Here is a 19,369-nt window from a genome sequence, read left to right as displayed (position 1 = left end):
CAGGTCAGAGGGAAGTATTAGGGCCTGTATTTTGCCCAATGTTGTTCTAATTTCAAATATTCTCTTTGCAAGAATTTAAGAGGGTTTAGGGTCCCCAGAAATCCCTGATCCCAAGCTCTGCCCTTAAAATTGCCTTTTGGCAGCAGTAGAGCCGGGTTCCCTGTAGTTAGTGGAAGGTGTGTGGCAGTGGCTGTCACCCCGAAACCCTGAATTGGTAGAGCCAAGCACGATAAGTATCAATGGACGCCTCCCATCCCATCCCAAGGTATTTAGATGGATGATAGGCAAGGTGGGGAACAAACATCCATACCAGAGGTAAGGGCAAATAGATCAGAGATGTCCCTCTACTCTTTAATGCCCCAGCCTCTCTGTGAATTGGGAAACAAGCATCCTCTTCCTCCTCCTCCCCCACAAGTCCCCTGAATGGGGAGAAGGACTGAGATGGGGGTTTGTGTTGGTGATAACACAGCCTGTTGTTCCTCTATCCTTTGTGTTGCATTAAAGGGAGCTGTGAGAGCAAGGAGAAGCCAGTGTGGCTCTTCTTGTACCAGGGCTGTTGGAGCTCAGGTGGCTGGTTTGGTCATGGCTCTCCCTGCTCTTCTTTCTCCCTATGCATTGATGCAGATACGGAAACCATAGCCATAGTATGTTAAATGCACAGGCCGAACCTGTATTTAAAACTACTACCCAATTGGGTAACTACTCCAAACTACCCAGCGGGGTGGTTGCAGTGCAGACCTCAATTAGTACCAGCGATCCCAGGTACTACAGACCTGAGGGTAGGCTTTGTATGCTGTCAGGCCTGCCCAGAGACTCTGACTGGAAGCTGGAGTCCTGCCTTTCTGTCATTCTCTCTGCCACGGATAGGAGAGATTAGTGGAGCCACATGCTGTATGACAAACTGGGGCATACTACCTCACCAGGCCATACTGTGCCCATGACCAATGCCTAGGCAACCCACAGAATTACAGGGACCTCAGATTAAACACTTTCTAAACCATCTCCATGGAGCCTGTCCAAGTTGTGAATATTGTAATTCTAAACCCTAAAATAGGCTTCCCAGATGCTGAATGGAAGGTGATAACCCACGCAGCAGTTTGCCACTTTTGCCATATGGTAAAAATTCCTTCTGTATCCCAAAACTGGTGATCAACCCCCAGCATTGAAGGAGATCTGTCATACTAGTTTAATGGTGGGAAAGATGGGGCTGACAGTCAGCCTGAAATGGCTGCTCACCTGTGTAGCAAACTGTAGTGACTTCTCTTCTGCTCCAGCTCCTCTAGGCTTGAGTGAATCACCAGTTCCCATTAAACCCCCACCACTCAATGCAGCAATGGTATGAGGGACAGGCTCTGATGCCTGGATGCAGCATTCAGTACCCTTCACCCCTCCTTGCAGCACAAGGAAGAGGGGGAAGGTGAAAGAGAAGCATGAACCCCACAAGGGTGCTGAAGACAAATGAGGGGGGGAAGCCGAGGGAGCACTGCCCCAACAACTTCTTCTGGTAGAGATTTCATTTCTTTCCGACTCTTGCTGTTCCCATCCCTATTAAAGCCACAGCCTCGCACAGATCCAGAGGGCAAGTGTGCCTCCAATCTTTATAATCTTTGTGGGAGCATTCCCCTTCTGTGCTAAGCTACTCCCTCTGGCTCCAGCACAGTTGTTTCTTAATGTGGCTCCTTCAGCAAGCCCAAAAGGATAGAAGCTGGGAATGAGCGACAGGGGATGGATCACTTGATGATTACCTATTCTGTTCATTCCCTCTGGGGCACCTGGCACTGGCCACTGTTGGAAGACAGGCACTGGGATAGATGGACCTTTGGTCTGACCAGTAGGGCCATTCTTATGTTCTTATGGAGTCTTTACCCTTTTGGGAGCTATGTGACTTGCAGATGTTTGCAGTGACACAAGACCATCTTTTCAAAACAAGACAGCTTTTATTAGTCAACTGGAATACAGTTTTTTCAGGGTCCTTAGGTTGGGATGGAAAACAAAGCTTATCTGTGTTTATGTTGACAGCACTACCTGCCTCTTTGGCCCCCAATATCCAGGATTTCATATCTTCTCCTATACTGAGCAGCAAAGTTCTCATCACAGTGTGCTCCGACATCCAGTCACTCTGTTTTGCCTTCCTGTCACTAGAAGTTAATGCCCTTTTGTTGATCTTTGATTATATTTTCAATTTAAATCCATTTACATATTGACAGTTCTTGATCACGTAGGCGTGTCTGAATTGGAATGAATGAATGATTAATACCTATCTCTTATTTCCTTGACCCAGAGAAAGATTTAACCCCATCAGTCCTAGTAGGTCACAATACAAAAGTGAATGGGGAAGTGGAGTCGTGCATATTTTTTATAAAAATGCAGAAATGTTACACATTCTCTGCTTCTCACCCTCTCCCTTCAAGAAGAAACTGAGGGGGATCACTTGTCCAGTGGTCTAGAGATGTTTGTGCTGTTGTGCACCTCCTTTCAGGACAAAGCATCTGCTGTTACATTTGTGCTCCTCTTAAAATGAGTTACTTCCATATCATAATCTTGGAGGTGTAGGCTCCATCTTAACAACTTCGTGTTAAAAACCTCTCATTTGATATAGCTCAGCCAGTGGTGATGGTTTCTGATTAGTGATTAGCATGATAGTATATATGTAAGTATTTTTAAAAGGGGCTTTTCAAGGACCTAAATCATTCTATCTTTACACTAAAAGTCAAGAGAAGATTTGTTAGTTTGTCATAGGTAAAGCCAGATAGCTAGCATGAATTATGAACAGCTCAAGAAAGATAGGTTTCTGAACCTGTTAAAGTTCGTTTGCTGATGATTAGTAATAATTGGAGCTGATGCTATGCTGCACTCATATGTCCTGAGGCATGATGATGAAGCAGCTGTTCCAAATAGGGGACAGGAAAGGTCCCCTTTTCTCCTGAAGATAACCAAGCAATGTGAGCAGTGTAATATTAGGGAGTTTTGAGTTATCCCCAGTCCTTTTCAATGAACATCAGCAGGAGGATATGGCATATTCCTCGGTTGAGGACAGGAGTTCTCAGGGGTCCTAACACAACTACTCACCCACAGATTATTTTATTTTTTTAAATAGGTCCAGGTTATTCAAATAGATAATGTTAGGCAATTATGGATCCTGGTCCTAATTTTTTCTTAAACTGCAGATTGGCGGGAAAAGTAGTGTGACCACATTTTAAACCAGTATTCTTTTTTTATAATATTTTCTTATCAGGAAAGCTTGGAAAGTGTTCATTTACCAAGTTTTTTTGCGGAGGAACTATTTTTAAACAAGTACAGACTTCATTTATATATGCATATTAAATGATCCACAATACTTCTTAGTTTCACAAATTAGGATAGCAGAAACAAAAAGATAATGGGTGGGGGCCAAGCTGTTCGGGGAGTCAGGGGACCAGGGCCAGGGGGTTGGATAAAGGGAGGGTGGCTCAGGAGGGCAGCCTAAGAACTGAAAATAAACTTGTATGAATTTGATTTATAACACTTTTGTGTAAGGTCTTAGGTTGTAACTTTTTCTTGGGGTAGGGACCGTATCTGTTTTTAAAGCACCTAGTCCAGGGGTGGGCAAACTTTTTGGCCCAAGGGCCACATTAGGGTTGCAAAACTGTATGGAGGGCTGGGTAGGGAAGGCTGTGCCCCCCCCAAACAGCCTGGCTCCCACCCCCCCATCTGCCCCCTCCCACTTCCCACCCGCTGACTGCTCCCCTCAGAACCGCCGACCCATCCAACCTCCCCCTGCTCCTTGTCCCCTGATCACCCCCTCCCGGGACCCTCTGCCCCTAACCCCCCCCCCAGGACCCAACCCCCTATGAAACCTCCTCTGCTCCCTGTCCCCTGACTGTCCCGACCCCTATCCACACCCCCGCCCCCTGACAGGCCCCCCGGGGCTCCCTCGCTTATCCAACCCCCCCATTCCCCATCCCCTGACTGCCCTCCCCCCTGAACCTCCACTCCATCCAACCGCCCCCTGTCCCCTGACTGCCCCCCGGAACCCTCCGCCCTTTATCCAACCCCCTGGCCGCATTACTATGCCGCTCAGAGCAGCATGTCTGGCAGCCACGCCGCCCAGCCAGAGCTAGACACCCTGCTGCTCTGCTCGGCAGGAATGCTCCGCTCTGCTGCCTAGAGCGCTGCCCACGCAGCGGCGTGGCTGCAGGGAGGGGGGACAGAAGGGGAGGAGCTGGAGGCTAGCTTCCCGGGCCGGGCAGGACAGTCCCGCGGGCTGGATGTGGCCTGTGGGCCGTAGTTTGCCCACCCCTGACATAGTCCTATGGGTTCCGGTCCACGATTAGGGCCTCTCGAAATTTGTTAATTCCAATAATCTTGCATTTCAACTGTTTGATAAAAACAAAAAGGAAAACAGCCCTGGTCTTGCAAGAGACTCTGTTCAGGCAAACCTGTGCACCTCTGCGGCATCACTTGCAGGATTGGTGCCTATTTAAGTAATTTAATTTGTATGGGGAAAAATAAATTCCATAAGGAATACATTGAGAACAAATATTGTACTTTGTGCATAATATCCATCCACCCCATAATTCCACCTATTCAATTTTTACATGTGTAATAAACTTTTTCTATTTTTTCCTTGAACCTTTTTTCAAATAGACAGGTGTGTCCATGATGGATCCAAACCATTTCCTGATGATAATGCTGAGTCGCTTTGAACTTTATCAGATATTTAGCACTCCAGACTACGGCAAAAGATTTAATACTGAAAATACCAATAAGGTACTCTTTTATGTTTTTGTCATAATTTTTTTTAATGGAAAAACTGAAATTTTTGTTTTGTTTTTGGAAAACTCTTAAAGGTAAACAGATGACTACAAAATAAACTACAATTTAGTACTTCAAGGTTTTTTGTACACTGGTACTTTTGTCGTTAAGATGTTTGTTGCTCAAGGGTGTGAAAAAACACCCTCTTGAATGACACAAGTTTTAACGACGAAAAGCACTGATGTGGATGGTGCTTCATCGGGGGGAGCCCTACCCTTGGCGACGAAGCTACCGCCCCTCATTGGAGGTGGTTTTATTTTATCGCCAAAAGAGCTCTCTCCTGGCAATAAAGAGTGGCTACACAGCGCACCTTATAATGGCATGGCTGCAGCAGCACAGCTGTGCCGTTGTAAGGTGGGAAGTATAGAAATAGCCTTAGAATGACAAAGTAACTGCATTGAAAGGAGTGTGGAAATTTTGATTCCTGGGACATGTAGCAGAGAAATTATCACATGTGGTACTAAAGCAGCACAGTTCCCCTTATAAGGAGCTCTTGGGTGATTTTAAAATGTAGATTTAAAATGTCATACTACTGCTGTTGTCTCACGCTCTGACTCATCAGGTTCTGAATGTTCTGCAAAGACATTACACTGGACCCTTGGTGAGGAGACAGTTTCTCATGTCATTCAACAGCAGTCTGGTTAGAGAAAAGTGATGATGGATTCCAGAGGGAGAATCTGGCAGAAACCATGGTTATTACTCAGAATAATACCATATCTGACATGGGTTAACACAAATGAACTCGGGAAATAAAAGAGGCTGTTTTGAAAGTGCTAAACTTTGTAAATTAAGTTATGATGCATTTAATTAGAAAATCCATTAAATAAGCACCTACAAAGTTGATACTCTTGCCTCATAAACTTGCATCTGGGTATTGAAATGCACCAAAAAAAAAATCACACTCAAAATTTGCCATGGGTGCAGTTTTGTGTAAATAAACTGGAATTTTAAAGTAACACCACAAATTAATAATGGATCATACGTTTAGCATTTAAGAGGAGTGTAAAGAATTATTACTGCATCTCAATAAATGGCTAGCATTGGTAGGTTTAAGGGTGAGCATGGGCAACAGACCTTAGGTTGCAATTTGAAATCTTAGAAAATCTATTTCCAAAAAATATTTGAAAATGTTTTACTTAACTGAAAAATGTTTATTCGTTCTTTCTCCATTTATTTTCATTCAGGATGTAGTTCAGCAGAATAATACTCTTGTAGAAGAAATGTTATATCTAATTATAACGATTGTTGGTAAGTTAAGATATATTTAATCAATTCAATTCATTTCAAGTTGGATCATGTTGGTGTCATTTTACATCGCCCTGTGGGCAACTTGAGCTTTTTTTTCTGTTCTCTCATTTCTTGCATCTCAAGATTCTTTTCTAGGAGGAAGGAAAGGCCCTTCTTGGTTCAGCAGTGGCCCCTCTAGCCTAAGAGTCACATTTACCAGTCCCCATGAGTGTTCATTCCAGTCATTCTTCTCTAGATGAATACTCATAAAGATACAGAGCCTCAAGGCTAGGTTGGCTTAATTTGTGGTTTGGGAAGAGCGGTGGGTGAGCCAGAGTTAGGGAAAGCCCCTTTCCCTGAGGCTATGGGGGGAAAGAGAATAAGAATACTCATTTTAAACTAGTCTTTCAGTGATTAATTATGCATTTATGTTCATTATTGTGTTCATAATATGTTAATTGATTGTTTTTATTTTTACAGGAGAGAGATTTAGTCCTGGAGTAGGACAGGTAAATGCTACAGATGAAATCAAGCGAGAAATTATCCATCAGTTGAGCATCAGACCCATGGCCCACAGTGAATTAGTAAAAGCATTACCAGAAGATGTAAGTAATTTGAAAAAAAAAAAAATGTACAAAGTAACCTGTATCCAAACCTTGTGTGTCTGAGTCTTCTGAAACAGGCTTGTGGTTTCAAAGCTTGTCTCTATCACCAGCAGAAGTTGGTCCAACAAAAGATATTACTTCACCCACCTTGTCTCTTGGAATGTATAGTCAGTATGTGATTCCAACTGCAGGTTTAAAACCTACTGAACAGCTCTCGCAACAATATAAACTTTCAATTACAGTAACTCCTCACTTAACGTTGTAGTTCTGTTCCTGAAAAATGCGACTTTAAGCGAAACGATGTTAAGCGAATCCAATTTCCCCATAAGAATTAATGTAAATGAGGGGGTTAGGTTCCAGGGAATTTTTTTTCACCAGACAAAAGACTATTTACACACATACATAGGGTTACCATATTTCAGCAAGCAAAAAAAGGACGGGAGGAGCCCTGCCCTAGCCCCGCCCCCATCCTGCCCTAGTCCCGCCCCTGCCCCTCCCACTTCCCCCTCCTCAGAACCCCCAACCCTCCTCCTGCTCCTTGTCCCCTGACTGCCCCCTCCTGGGACCCCTGCCCCAACTGCCCCCCAGGACTCCACCCTCTACCTAAGCCTCCCTGCCTCTTGTCCCCTGACTGACCCTACCCCCTACCTGTACCCTGACTGCCGCAACCCTTATCCACACCCCCACCCCCAGACAGACCCCTGGGACTTCCACGCCCCATCCAACCACTCTCCACCCCCTGACAGCCCCCCCCAGAACTCCCGACTATCTAAACCTCTCTGCTCCCTGTCCCCTGACTGCTCCGATCCCTCTCCCCACTTCTGTCCCCTGACAGCCCTGCCCCCAGAACTCCCAACCCCCCGACCCCCGCTCCTTGTCCCCTGACTGCCCCTTCCTGGGACCCCTACTCCTAACTGCCCCCCAGGACCCTACCTTATCCACACCCCCCCCAGAAAGCCCCTCCCATCTCTTGACTGCCCCCTCCAAAACCTCCCTGCCGCTTCTCTGACCCCCTGACTCCCTTGTTGTTGGCCTTCGCCTAACGTCTCTGTGAACTTGCTCAGGAACGGCCTGAGCCGTTCGTCCCGGCATACAGGGCAGCAGGGGAGGAGGAGCGGGGGAGGAGCTCCAGACTGCTGGAGGCGATCTGCGACTGCAGGGAGGGAGGGAGTGCTCTCTGCTGCAGGGGAAGCGGAGGAGGGGCTCTCTCTGGCTGTCGGAGCCCCAAGTAAGTTGCACCATCCGGCCGGCTGCCCTGTTAGCCGCGTGCGCTCTGCATTGGAGGAAGTGGGGAAGTTCGGACATTTACAAATTTCCCCCAGATGCTATTTTTAGCTCAAAAAGCCGGACATGTCCGGGGGAATCCGGACGAATGGTAACCCTGCATAAACACATATATAGTATAAGTTTTAAACAAGCAATTTAATACTGGTACACAGTGATGATAATTGTGAAGCTTGGTTGAGGTGGAGGAGTCAGAGGGTGGGATATTTCCCTTACTGCTAAATGATGAACTAGCAATTGTCTGAGCCCTCAAGGGTTAACTCTTACTCTGCAAGGCAGCAGGAATGGAGGGAGGTATGCGCATTTCCCTTAAGTACACTGCCTTGTTAATTAGATCAGTTTGCTGAGACCGCAGCTGCTGCAATCTCCCTCGGACCTGAGCCCTGCTCTATGGAAGATGGGGTAAGTGGGGTGCAGGAGCAGGGGGAAGGGGAACACCCTGACATTAGCCCCCCACTCTCCCCTGGCACAGCAAGCAGGAGTCTCTGGGATCAGCTCCATGGCAGTGGGGGGAGGGACACAGCTGAACTGCAGGCAGCTGCTGCACAGGGAACTTAGGGGAGCGGGGAGCTGATAGAGTGCTGCCAGTCCGCCCTGGTTCCAAGCCCCCACCAGCTAGCTGCAATGGGCTGCTCTTCCTGCAAGCAGTAGACAAAGCAGGTGGCTGCCAAAGGACTTAGAAGGGAGCATTACACAACTTTAAACGAGCATGTTCCCTAATTGATCAGCAACGTAACAATGAAACAACGTGATCGCGGACGACTTTAAGTGAGGCGTTACTGTAGCTTATGGTGTATTCAGCATCCCTGAAGTTCTTGGCTAATTGAGACTGCATGGTATTATAAACAATATAGCATATTGTGAAATGGAACACTGAACTTGGATGAGAAGAAACACTGATTATTGTAAATCTTTGATAAATACTTATATAAGATAGCAAAAAGGTAATTTTTCTAATGTTTTTAAAATGTGACTTTAAAAAAAATTTTAAACTGAAAATTCTGGAAGAATTGTGACTTACTTTCAAGTTGTGTAATAAATTTTCGTTGATTAAAAAAATTTTCTTTTTTATGAAGATGATTCCAATCTCTGTGAATCATGAAACAAATGTAGATTAAAATCTGGAATTTAAAATGAGTTACATTTGTGATCCTTGAATAGTTAAATAAGGTACTGTTTAGTGATCTAGAAAGAATGTATGAATTTCTGGTTTTGGTTTTTGTAACACATCTTAAAGGGAGGATGCTTGCATGTAACTTGAAATCTAATCAATTTTTAAAAACGTTTTAAGTACTTCACTAACCATGAGTCCTCCTGCCAGGTGTTGTGGGTTGGTTGGTTGGTTTGTTTTGGTGGGGGAGTTTGAAAGGGGGGATTGCAAGCACATTTTCCTATTTCTTTTACTTTGCTCACTTGTTGCTGTATCAAAGGCTCTCAGAAACAGGGGAAACTGACTATACATAAGATGCTGACAAATGCATAAAATAACTAAAGAAAATAGTTCTGTTTTTTAATTTTTCAGTTCCAGTAATTTTAGGTGTAACTTGTACAATAGTAGCTTTAAAAGAAATTTGTACTGAAGTATGACTCTAAAATTGGCATGGTCTCTTAAGATGAAACTGTAAAAACCGTTGAATGTGTTTTAAAGACTGCTAAAAAAGATGTACATAAAAAGTGCCAGAAGAATGACTTAGTATATTGCATATATTTTGCGTCACGTGCCTGGTGCTGTATTTGATATGGCAGGAAAGAAGTTAATCAGATAACTAATGTGGTTATGCATCATTTCTATTTTTTTAACTCCATGCAGGAGAACAAAGAGACTGGAATGGAAAGTGTGATTGAAGCTGTTGCGTGTTTCAAGTATGTTTTACTTTTTATTCTAATCTCACTTTTTTAAAAAATGTAATGCAAGTTATTTATGTAAGGGAGTAAAACCATAGGACAGAGCCGAAGCATTTCCCCACACAGCTCTGCTAATGTGCCTCATTCATAACCTGTATCACCTCTGCTATTTTATTCCTAGGACGTTTCATGAGCAGCAATTTTTAATCATGCCAATTTAGGATTAAGTTGCTCATATAAATGGTTGTAACTAACGTATATTTTTTCTTTATAGAAAACCTGGATTAACAGGCAGAGGATTGTATGAACTAAAACCAGAATGTACCAAGGATTTCAATCTCTATTTCTATCACTTTTCAAGGGCAGAGCAATCTAAGGTAACTAACAAAAACCAAGAGACTTATCACTTCTTAAATTGTCTTCTGTATACTTGGCTTCTAAAGCTGTATTCTTCTTTTAAGTGCTAATATGAGCCAATATTTTTAGACAAGCTTTACTCTTCTAGATCATATTTAGAGAATTTGACTCTGATTCTGCAATAAACCCTGTGCCAGTGGACCACTGTGCAGAGATCCACTGAAATCAGTGAGGCTTCATGTAGGTGTAGGAGTCTGCCTGCACAGAACTCATTACTTGGTTAGGGTCCTAATGTACCAAAATATTTTGATGACCTAAGTTTCCATTCAGTTTTGTGGAGTTCACCACTTCAGTAGTTCCAATTTATAAAAGTTCAGACTTGTCTCATAATTGTTGCTTAAAAAGTAGAGGGTCTGTGTGTGTAGTCAGTTTGTGTCTTTGTACAGATTTGGAATAATCTTAGCACCATTCCTTTTGTCAGGCAGAGGAAGCACAAAGAAAGCTGAAAAGACAAAACAGAGAAGATACAGGTATAACCTTGGGGAAGTAGAGGGGAGGGGAAGTATGGTGTATATATATTCACATGGATGCCCCCATTTTCTCTTATTTTCACACTCAAAGGCTATGCATTAGAATAACAACACCTTTTAGATTACCCAAAAAGCAATCTTTTTTTTTTTTCTCCAACCCAGTAAGCAAGGATTTGAATTTAAATCTGTCTTGGAGCCAGCCTCCTGAATTCCTTATCCCCCCAGCATACTTGCTTTTCTGACTCAGAGTAATTCGTGTTAAACAAAGGTGTCCTATTTTCAGAAGAAAAAAAATTGGTCTATTATCTGTATTGCTTACCCTTAGTGTTTTATATATTAAGCTTTTACTTCACTTCTTTACCCCAATAATGTAAGGCAAAAAGTTTGTGGGGAAATTAATGCTTTCCTTTGTTCCATATCTCTGTTTAATGCTTTTTTATAATTCAGTTAAGTAGTTTTTAGGTTTATGAAGTACTTTACCTAATAATGCAACTTATCAAGCAATTACATAGTATATTGGTTTAGATTCTACTCAATAAAGAGAAGTTCTAAATTGTGTAATTATTTGGAACGTTTCAAAAGCTTTAATGTTTAGCAAATGAATTTCTGTTTCAGCACTTCCTCCTCCTGTTCTGCCTCCTCTCTCTCCTCTTTTTGCAAGCCTGATTAATATTCTCCAGTCCGATGTCATGTTGTGCATTATGGGAACAATACTCCAGTGGGCAGTAGAACATAACAGCTATGCCTGGTCAGAGTCCATGCTGCAGAGGGTATGTATAGACATTTAAGTCTGTGCACGTGTTAGAGTAGAGATATCCATTTTAGTGTATTGATATTTACATCTATGTATAGATCCTGGTAACTTCAATGGCATTAGGAATATCTTAACTGCCAAATGAGTTAAGCATGAAAAATGTAGAAGATCAAATGTAAATAGAGGATTTTTTTCTAGCTTACTCTTAGTTAGAAAAATAACACCTAGTGTCTTCAAAATATCAACTAGTTAATTAGTATTAGTTTTGAATTGCATGCAGCAAATCATCTTTGAGTATGAAAGCACAGGTAGGGGAAGCATGTTCTAGAGCTCTTGGTACATTTTTAACAGGTGGCCTCAATTTCAAATATATTTGTATATGTAAGAGGAAAGAATTCTGTTTGGACTAGTTAGAATAATTCTATAATTTTATGGTAAGGAAAGCATTTTTCTTCTCTTGCAACTTTGTATTTTCAAGATTCTGTAACTTTAAAAAAAACAGTACATTTGGGCGTTGAAATATCTAAAGCTTGTTCTCTACTCAAAGGTAAATCTTTTTTGAAAAATGTGTTTTTAAAAACAAACAAACAAAAACAAAAACAAAAAAAAAAAAAAAAAAGGGAAAAAACCAAATGGAATGGAATTTTGAGACACAAAAACAAAACTAAAAAGCAATTTTCTCCAGTTACGGGACTTTTCAGATTTTCTGTGTAACTTTATAATTGCCTTTTAAAAAAAAACACATTTTCAAGCTTGGCATAGACTTAATCCCCCATGAGGGCCCTTGTCTTTGTGTGAAAATTTTTTGTTTACAAATAAGTTTAATCTTAACTGGCAAAAGTAAGGATTACTCATCTGTGTAAAGACTGCAGGATTGGGCTCAAAATTCTAACAATTTGAAAATGTATCTGATTCTGATACATGTCTTTATTGGAATGTTGAGACTGAATTTCCCAACTGTGCTTTTAAAATTCACTCTAATGTGATGCTTTGCGCTCAAAAGGTGCAGTGTATAAATCTGAACTGAATTAAATATCACAGTAATATTGTACAAAATAATAACTATGTGCTAGAGGGACAAGATGTAATTGCTGTGGGAACCATAACATTGAAATCTTAACAACGTAAGAGTCAGGAAGTTTAATCATAATTAAGGCTACGATTTAGTCAGGGATTCCATGAATTTACCGGACCTCCATGACTTCTTCCACTTCAGCTGTCAGCAGCTGAAGCAGGGGCTGGAGGCAGGACTGTGTGCTCCTGCCCTGCTGCAACTGGGGCTGGATGGCTGGAATCAGGATCCTGCAGCTCTTGCCCTGCGGTTTGTGGAGGGTGGAGGGACTGCAGTCGAGCTGTGTGTCCCTGTCCCACAGCTGCTGCCAACTCTAGAGTGGGGCCTGTGCACCCCCTTGGCTGTGCCCCAGCCCCATGGCGGAGGCTGCAGCAGTGGCCATGCGCCTCTGCCCCATGGCTGTGGCCAGCTCCAGAGCTTTGGCTGCGCACCCCCGCTGCACCCCCCTTCCTGTGCCTACTGCCGGGGGCTGTGCTGCAGCCGGGGCCATGCACCCCAGCCCCATGGCTTCTGCTGGGAGCTACAGTTGGGGCTGCATGCCCCTTTCCGGCAGCAGCAGCTGGCTGCAGCCAGCTCCAGAGCTGGGGCTGCGCCCCTCCTGCTGTGCCCCAGCCATTCGCGTGGCTTCTGCTGGGCACCATGCTGCAGCCGGGGCTGCATGCCCCTGCCCGGGGGCTATGGCCAGCTCCGGAGTAGGAGGCTGCAGCCACTGAAGCTGGGGGTGTCCCCCTGCAATGGTAGGGGTCTTGGCCTGTCAGTCTCCCTCTTCCCCCATGAGACTCCATTCCTCCTCCCTATTTAGCCCTGCCCCTAGTTATTTTTAATAAAGTCACGGATAGGTCACAGGCTCCATGAATTTTTGTTTATTGCCAGTGACCTGTCTGTTACTTTTACTAAAAATAACCGTGACAAAATCTTAGCCTTAATCATAATTCAGTAACATATTTTTCATACATTTAATAGAGTCGGTATTTGAATATGCGAGCCTAATTCTACTTGGATACTTGCATGTTAGTCTCACTGACGTGAATGGAAGTTGAATGCACGTATTGGAGAGCAGAATTTTGCCAAAACATTGACAGACTGCAGCATATTGACAATTACCCTGAGAATTCAGTTAATTTGGCTTGAATGAATAGTTTTCTAGTTAATTCATTCTAATTCCTTGGTTATGTTGGAGGATCCCAGGGCTTTGCACTTTCCCTTTATTATCTTCAGCTGTGTTACACTCAGGATTAGTGACTGTTTGTCTAATAAATGGCCCAAGATGGTTACAATTTACTTGGTTCCTCTTGTTGTTAATTCCTGGAATTGAATGCTCCAGTACATGTGGAAGAACTTTCTCTGACTTTTCTGGAACTTAATCTATGGAAGCCAGAGACAGTATGTTTGACAAGCTTCAGAGTTCACTGCTAGGTTTATCTATTTTAAACTCTTGATTTCAGCCATTTTATGGGCAGTTTGTATTTTCAGTTTAATACGGCACCATTTATAAATTGGTAAATAGCTGGATAACTGATTTTTTTTTTTTATTTCAATCTTAAGATGCTGCTAGACAGTTAAGTTTTAATAGTTCATGCTTTAGCTTTTTCAGGAAACTTTCCTGTACGTTAGGGCAAAGAAGTTTAAAACTTGTGCGTGCATTTTATGCGAAAGTCCCAATAATAATATGCGGCTACCCCCAACAAACGAAGAAATACAGCAGAAGCTGGCTTAACCCAAACCAGGGTTGTTCTTTGTACTATGGTCCCTATGGGTGCTTTACCTTAGGATGTATGTGCTCCCAAGCATTCTTGATCACAGATTTTTAGTTAGCAGGGCCTGCGCCTACACACTATACACCATTGTGCTCTGATGCAAGGATATGTAGGGAGGGGCAAACCTGCCACTGCCACTCCAGTTCCTTCACAGATTACTTTGGCTCGAGATGGAGCATTGTAGTGTCCATGTTAGCTTCACAGCTACTACCTTTATTCTTTATTTTTTTTCTTAGTGTTTTATTTAATTTTGTTCTTTGTTTCTCATTTGGTTTAAGCAGAGGCTTACGCTTTTGGGGGGTCCTCCCCTCAGTCCCCATCCAGTCTTTTTGTGGTCAGGGCCTTCTTCACCCTTGGTGTTTGTCTGCATTCTCCCTGGTTGGATTATGCCAAAGATCCTGGGTTTCCAACCCTGCAAGATCTGCCACAGGTCATTCCCCTTAGTGATGGGCATTCCAGGTGCCTCAGAGAGAGACCTATGGCCCATCTAAGTGCAAGATCTGCTCCAGATTTAAGAGCAGATCAGGGAGATGGAGGAAAGATAGATTGAAGCTCCTCTTCATGTAGCATTCCTTGAGAGGTGCGGGGTCCTACTTCGTCTCCGTATATTGGCCTCAGCTGCTTAGACTGTTCCAGTGACTTCAACCTTGGTAAACAGAGACCATGGGCTAGCTTTGGAAATGAAGCATTCTAAAAGGAAGAAACCGCATTCCCTAGAGAGACTCGAGAAGAAGGGAAAAGTCACCTTTGAGGCCAGGGAACTAGGAGACTTCACATCCTGATATGGGTACTGCTGAGTCTTCTACAGGCCCCTGGACCAAGATGCCAGTAGACCAAGAAGACTTCTGGTACACCTCTCATCGAGAAGTCTTCTAGCAAACTGCATTGAAGAGCACTGTCATCGTTGGTACCAGAGGTGGAGACCGCCAGACCAAAGGACTCCTCGAGGAGCAAGGACTTCTCTAAGAAGCCTTCTTCAACTCCAGTGCCATCCTTGGGTCACAGTGGACAGAGGACACGCCATCTTGTAACTCGCATCAGGTCAGACACACTTGTTGCTGCCTTCCTGTCTGCTGAAATATCTTTTGGGGTTTTTGGTTGAGAAGGAATGGAGCGGTGGCAGGTCTGCCCGTCCTTATATACCCTTGCACTGGAGCATGAGAGCGTAGGTGCAGACCTCTGGACCCATGGCTGCTGCTAACTAAAAATCTCCAAGAATACACTGTAGTATGCACATCCTAAGGTGGAGCACCCAAAGGGACAACGCATCTCAAAGAACTCCAGTTACTGTACAGATAAGTAACCTTTTCTTCACAGTTGCTACACAGGAAAACAGAACATTGGAAACACACATGTAGAATACAGTACTTTTTGTGACGTGGATACAGTAATAAAAACTTATTTCAAATAAGTCTTCTGAATGAAGACAGATATGCCAAAGACTCTTTCTGGACCAACTTCTATTGGTGAGAGACAAATTTTCGAGCCACACAGAGCTCTTCCTCATGCCTCTGTGTGGCTCGAAAACTTCTATCACCAACAGAAGTTGGTCCAATAAATTATCTCACCCACTTTGTCTCTTTAATATCCTGGGACTGACACAGCTACAACTACACTGCAAAGACAATCTAGGTAGTTACTATCTAAAGTTCACTTTCTTGTAATTTTGCTTTTCACTCAATTGTTTCTCTCTCAATGTGGTGTTTTTAGTTCTTATAGACATTAGGGGATAGTATAAAATGTTTTTTGATACAACGTCTGAAATTTGTGATTTTATTTAGGTTTTGCACTTGATTGGAATGGCACTACAAGAAGAAAAACAACACCTAGAGAATCTCAATGAAGAGAATGTTGTAACATTTACCTTTACTCAGAAGATCTCAAGTATGTCCATTCTTCAAATGATTAGCAAATTCAAAATCAGGAATATCAATCTCTAATATTTTGTATGTAAACGTCTTTTGTCCTTCTGAATCAAGATACATTAAAAGGCCACTTTAAAAGATGCTTTTTAAATACACTTTAAATCTGTATGTATATAATTCAATGCACAAAACCCCCAGAAGTATAGAATTCTACGAAAATAATCTGTCGTAGAAAATGTGCATATACATAAGTGTTTAGGTTCTGAAATATCTAACAATAGGGATAGTGTCATGCCTGATAAGCTTAATATTTATCCTCCTGTGTTTTATATATTATCTTTTTCTAATATTAAATTTTTCTAAAATGTCCCACTGATAAGCTTTTTTAGTTTCTTTTACTACAAATTGACTAAATTAATATTGCAACAATCTTAAAATCCTGCTCCTTAATTTAATGACCAAACACTGGGTCTGTTGGGCTTATAGCTATATATTTGATATAAGTATCTTGTTATTCCTCCACTGCATCTTCCAGCTAGTTCCTGTGATCTGGTAAAGTCACTAAATTGACAAGATTCTTGGTTTGAAGTGAGCAGAAAGTTTATCACTATCATTCCCTTGTACCAGTTCCAAGCTAGCACAGAGGGCAGAGTGACAATGTGTATGGTCTTGAAAACCCAGTCAAAAAGCAGGATTTTTAGACTATTATATCTCTAATTTATAGGATTTAGAGATGGCTTATGAAGTTATTTTGAAACATAACATGTTTAGTCCAGTATAAAGAGGTCAAATACACTGAATATAGCTGTCTATATCTTTGTTCTAGGACCTGGTGAGGCACCCAGTAGTTCCCCTAGTATATTAGCTATGCTAGAAACTTTGCAAAATGCACCTCATCTAGAAGTGCACAAGGACATGATCAGGTGGATACTGAAGGTAAATCGGAGTTTTATTTCTAGGATTTTTCATGAATGATATAAAATGTTCACAATACATAGCTAATTAAATTGGGCTGGTTTTAGAAATTCATTATTGGAAAAAGTCACTGTTTCCTTATGCTCTCCTCCCCCAGTTTTTGTTGCATCCTCTCATCTTACAGAATTCAGCACAGTGGGTTTCTTGTCCATGAGTGGGAACCTTATGCACTCTCATAGCTAACAAACCATTATTATTAGTATTATTTAAATGCCACAAGCTAACTAATTTTTCTTGTTGCAGACTTTTAATGCCATTAAGAAACTAAGAGAGAGCTCTTCTACAAGTCCTGTGCCTGAGACTGAAGGAAATATTATAGAAGAGGTAAAAATAAGCTACAACAGGTTGTTGTTGTACTAAAACAGCTATAGGTCATGAACTGCAATAGACTACATTTTTAATTAGTGATCTAAAATCAGGCCAGAATCTGCAGATATGTCTTTTAAAAACATAGTTCACGTTCTGGCACACAAGCTGCAGTTTAGTCAGCCTTGGTACAGAGAGGTTAGTTTAGTCTGTGGGGAAGGGTTCTTATTCATAACTTCATCACTGAGTCTGCATTTTTCCTGCCTGAGGCCTCCCTAGCTAGTAAGCAGGGCCTGGAGACTTTGCTCTTTCCATTATTTCTGACTATTTTGGCGGCTGCTCAGAGACATTTAAGAGATTAAATATTATTTCTCCTGTTCTGTAGGTTGTTCCAAGTGTACTAGATCCAAGGGTATTAGATCACCCTACCTATTTGTTTAGGTCTAGACTGCGCTCGTTAGGCATGGCTTAGAGTAAAGGGTATTGGGAAGACACAATACCTTAGGGAAGCACAGCTTACATGGAGGGGAAGGCAGTGCCATGGCCCCACCTTCTCAACAGGAGAAGAAATGAAGCAACCTCTGCTCTTCTGGGACTCACACATGGTCTATATTTCTGCCTGACCCTTACATGAGCCAGACAGATGAGGAGACTGCATAACAGCCAAACAGAATCATTTTATTTATTTATTTATTTATTTTAGATTGTATAATTGTTTGTGACTTATAAATAGCTGAGGAATTAAAAAGTAAATACGGTAAAAATTGGAAATGTAACATTTAAGTTCTTCAAGTTCTTGCACATGTTCATTCCAATGTAGGTGTGTGCGTGCCCTGAGCACAGTTGCTGGTATTTTTTCCATTAGTGGTATCCATTGGGTTGGATCTAGCGCTCCCTGGTGTCGCACGCTCCCCTTCAATTCCTTCTTATTGCCCATGACGGTTGCTGGAACCTTCATTGCCTAGGCAGTACTTCTTAGTGGATTTTCTCTCAGTTTTAGTTTACATAGTTATTGTAGTTTTTAGACGTTAGTGTAGTTTTAGTAGTTTCTAGATAGTTTGGCCTCCTCAGCTTTTAGATAAGGGAGTTGTCCACTGTCCTGGTGCTGAGGCATGCGTCGGTCACCAGCGTTCAAGTCTTGCGCTTTGTGCAGTAAGTCTATGCCTTTGAGAAATCCGCACTCGAGCTGCCTCATGTGTTTAGGGGAAGCTCATAGGAAAGACCACTTTCAAATTTGCAAGGAGCTTAAGCCCTGGACTCAGAAGGACTGAGCTGCTCGATTGAAGGTCCTACTCATGGAGGCAGCCCTAAGGCCAGCCTCAGAGCCGCGCTCGGACTCTGCACTGAGTACCTCGGCCTTGGTGCAGAGCGCTCCTCCATCAACCTGGGTCTCCCGGCACTGATCATCTTCTCTGGTGCACAAAAAGAAACACCGAAAGCACCAGGAGGAGAAGAGATCTTTGGTGCCGAAGGACTAGGGAGAGAGCTAGACCCATGCCAGGTCCCCGATATGACGCTCTTTGTCCCCGATACGTCACGCAGCCACAGCACCACAGCGCCCTATGATGATGACTCAGGGTCGCTGACAGCTGCAAGATCTCTTCCGCGACCCTCTCCAGCACTGAGTGGCATGGCACCGCCCTAGTCTCCGCAGTGCAGCTCATCGTCATCAGACTTGGAAGTGGGATTGTATTCCCCCCCATGAATGCAGCCAACCTCACTGCTTCACAGGTGTTCTTACCCCACCTCAGCACCGAGTTCTTTGGTACCCCAGGGCACCTGGCCATCATATCTATGGGGTCTGCCTACCTTGCAGTGGCCCTTCTGGAACTCTTAGGGGTTTTCCCCCACCTCAGGGACTTCTTTGAGAAGCCAGGGCACCCCTGGTACTGTTCAGGGATACCCCAGATACCAAATACAGAACCACACCCCAGGAGGAAGCCCTGCAGGCTCCTGTGAGTGCTGAGGAACCAACTGAGGTGCCTGGTCCAACATTAG

At 43.1% G+C, this 19,369-nt stretch overlaps 1 protein-coding gene across 2 annotated transcripts in view; it reads left to right on the top strand.

The window, feature by feature from the left end:
• Positions 1 to 19,369, top strand: part of UBR2 (ubiquitin protein ligase E3 component n-recognin 2) — a 109,624-nt gene that overhangs the window by 47,858 nt on the left and 42,397 nt on the right. For both annotated transcript variants that reach the window (XM_034764494.1, XM_034764493.1), the window contains exons 19-28: positions 4,627 to 4,749; positions 5,979 to 6,042; positions 6,502 to 6,626; positions 9,721 to 9,773; positions 10,030 to 10,132; positions 10,594 to 10,642; positions 11,258 to 11,412; positions 16,007 to 16,109; positions 16,917 to 17,026; positions 17,309 to 17,389. In XM_034764494.1, the coding sequence (XP_034620385.1) occupies positions 4,627 to 4,749; positions 5,979 to 6,042; positions 6,502 to 6,626; positions 9,721 to 9,773; positions 10,030 to 10,132; positions 10,594 to 10,642; positions 11,258 to 11,412; positions 16,007 to 16,109; positions 16,917 to 17,026; positions 17,309 to 17,389 (966 nt within the window). The remainder of the gene's footprint in view (positions 1 to 4,626; positions 4,750 to 5,978; positions 6,043 to 6,501; positions 6,627 to 9,720; positions 9,774 to 10,029; positions 10,133 to 10,593; positions 10,643 to 11,257; positions 11,413 to 16,006; positions 16,110 to 16,916; positions 17,027 to 17,308; positions 17,390 to 19,369) is intronic.

This window comes from Trachemys scripta, chromosome 3 (assembly GCF_013100865.1).
Source record: "Trachemys scripta elegans isolate TJP31775 chromosome 3, CAS_Tse_1.0, whole genome shotgun sequence".
NCBI classification, from domain to species: Eukaryota; Metazoa; Chordata; order Testudines; family Emydidae; genus Trachemys; species Trachemys scripta.
This window is presented reverse-complemented; position numbering and strand designations above follow the sequence as displayed.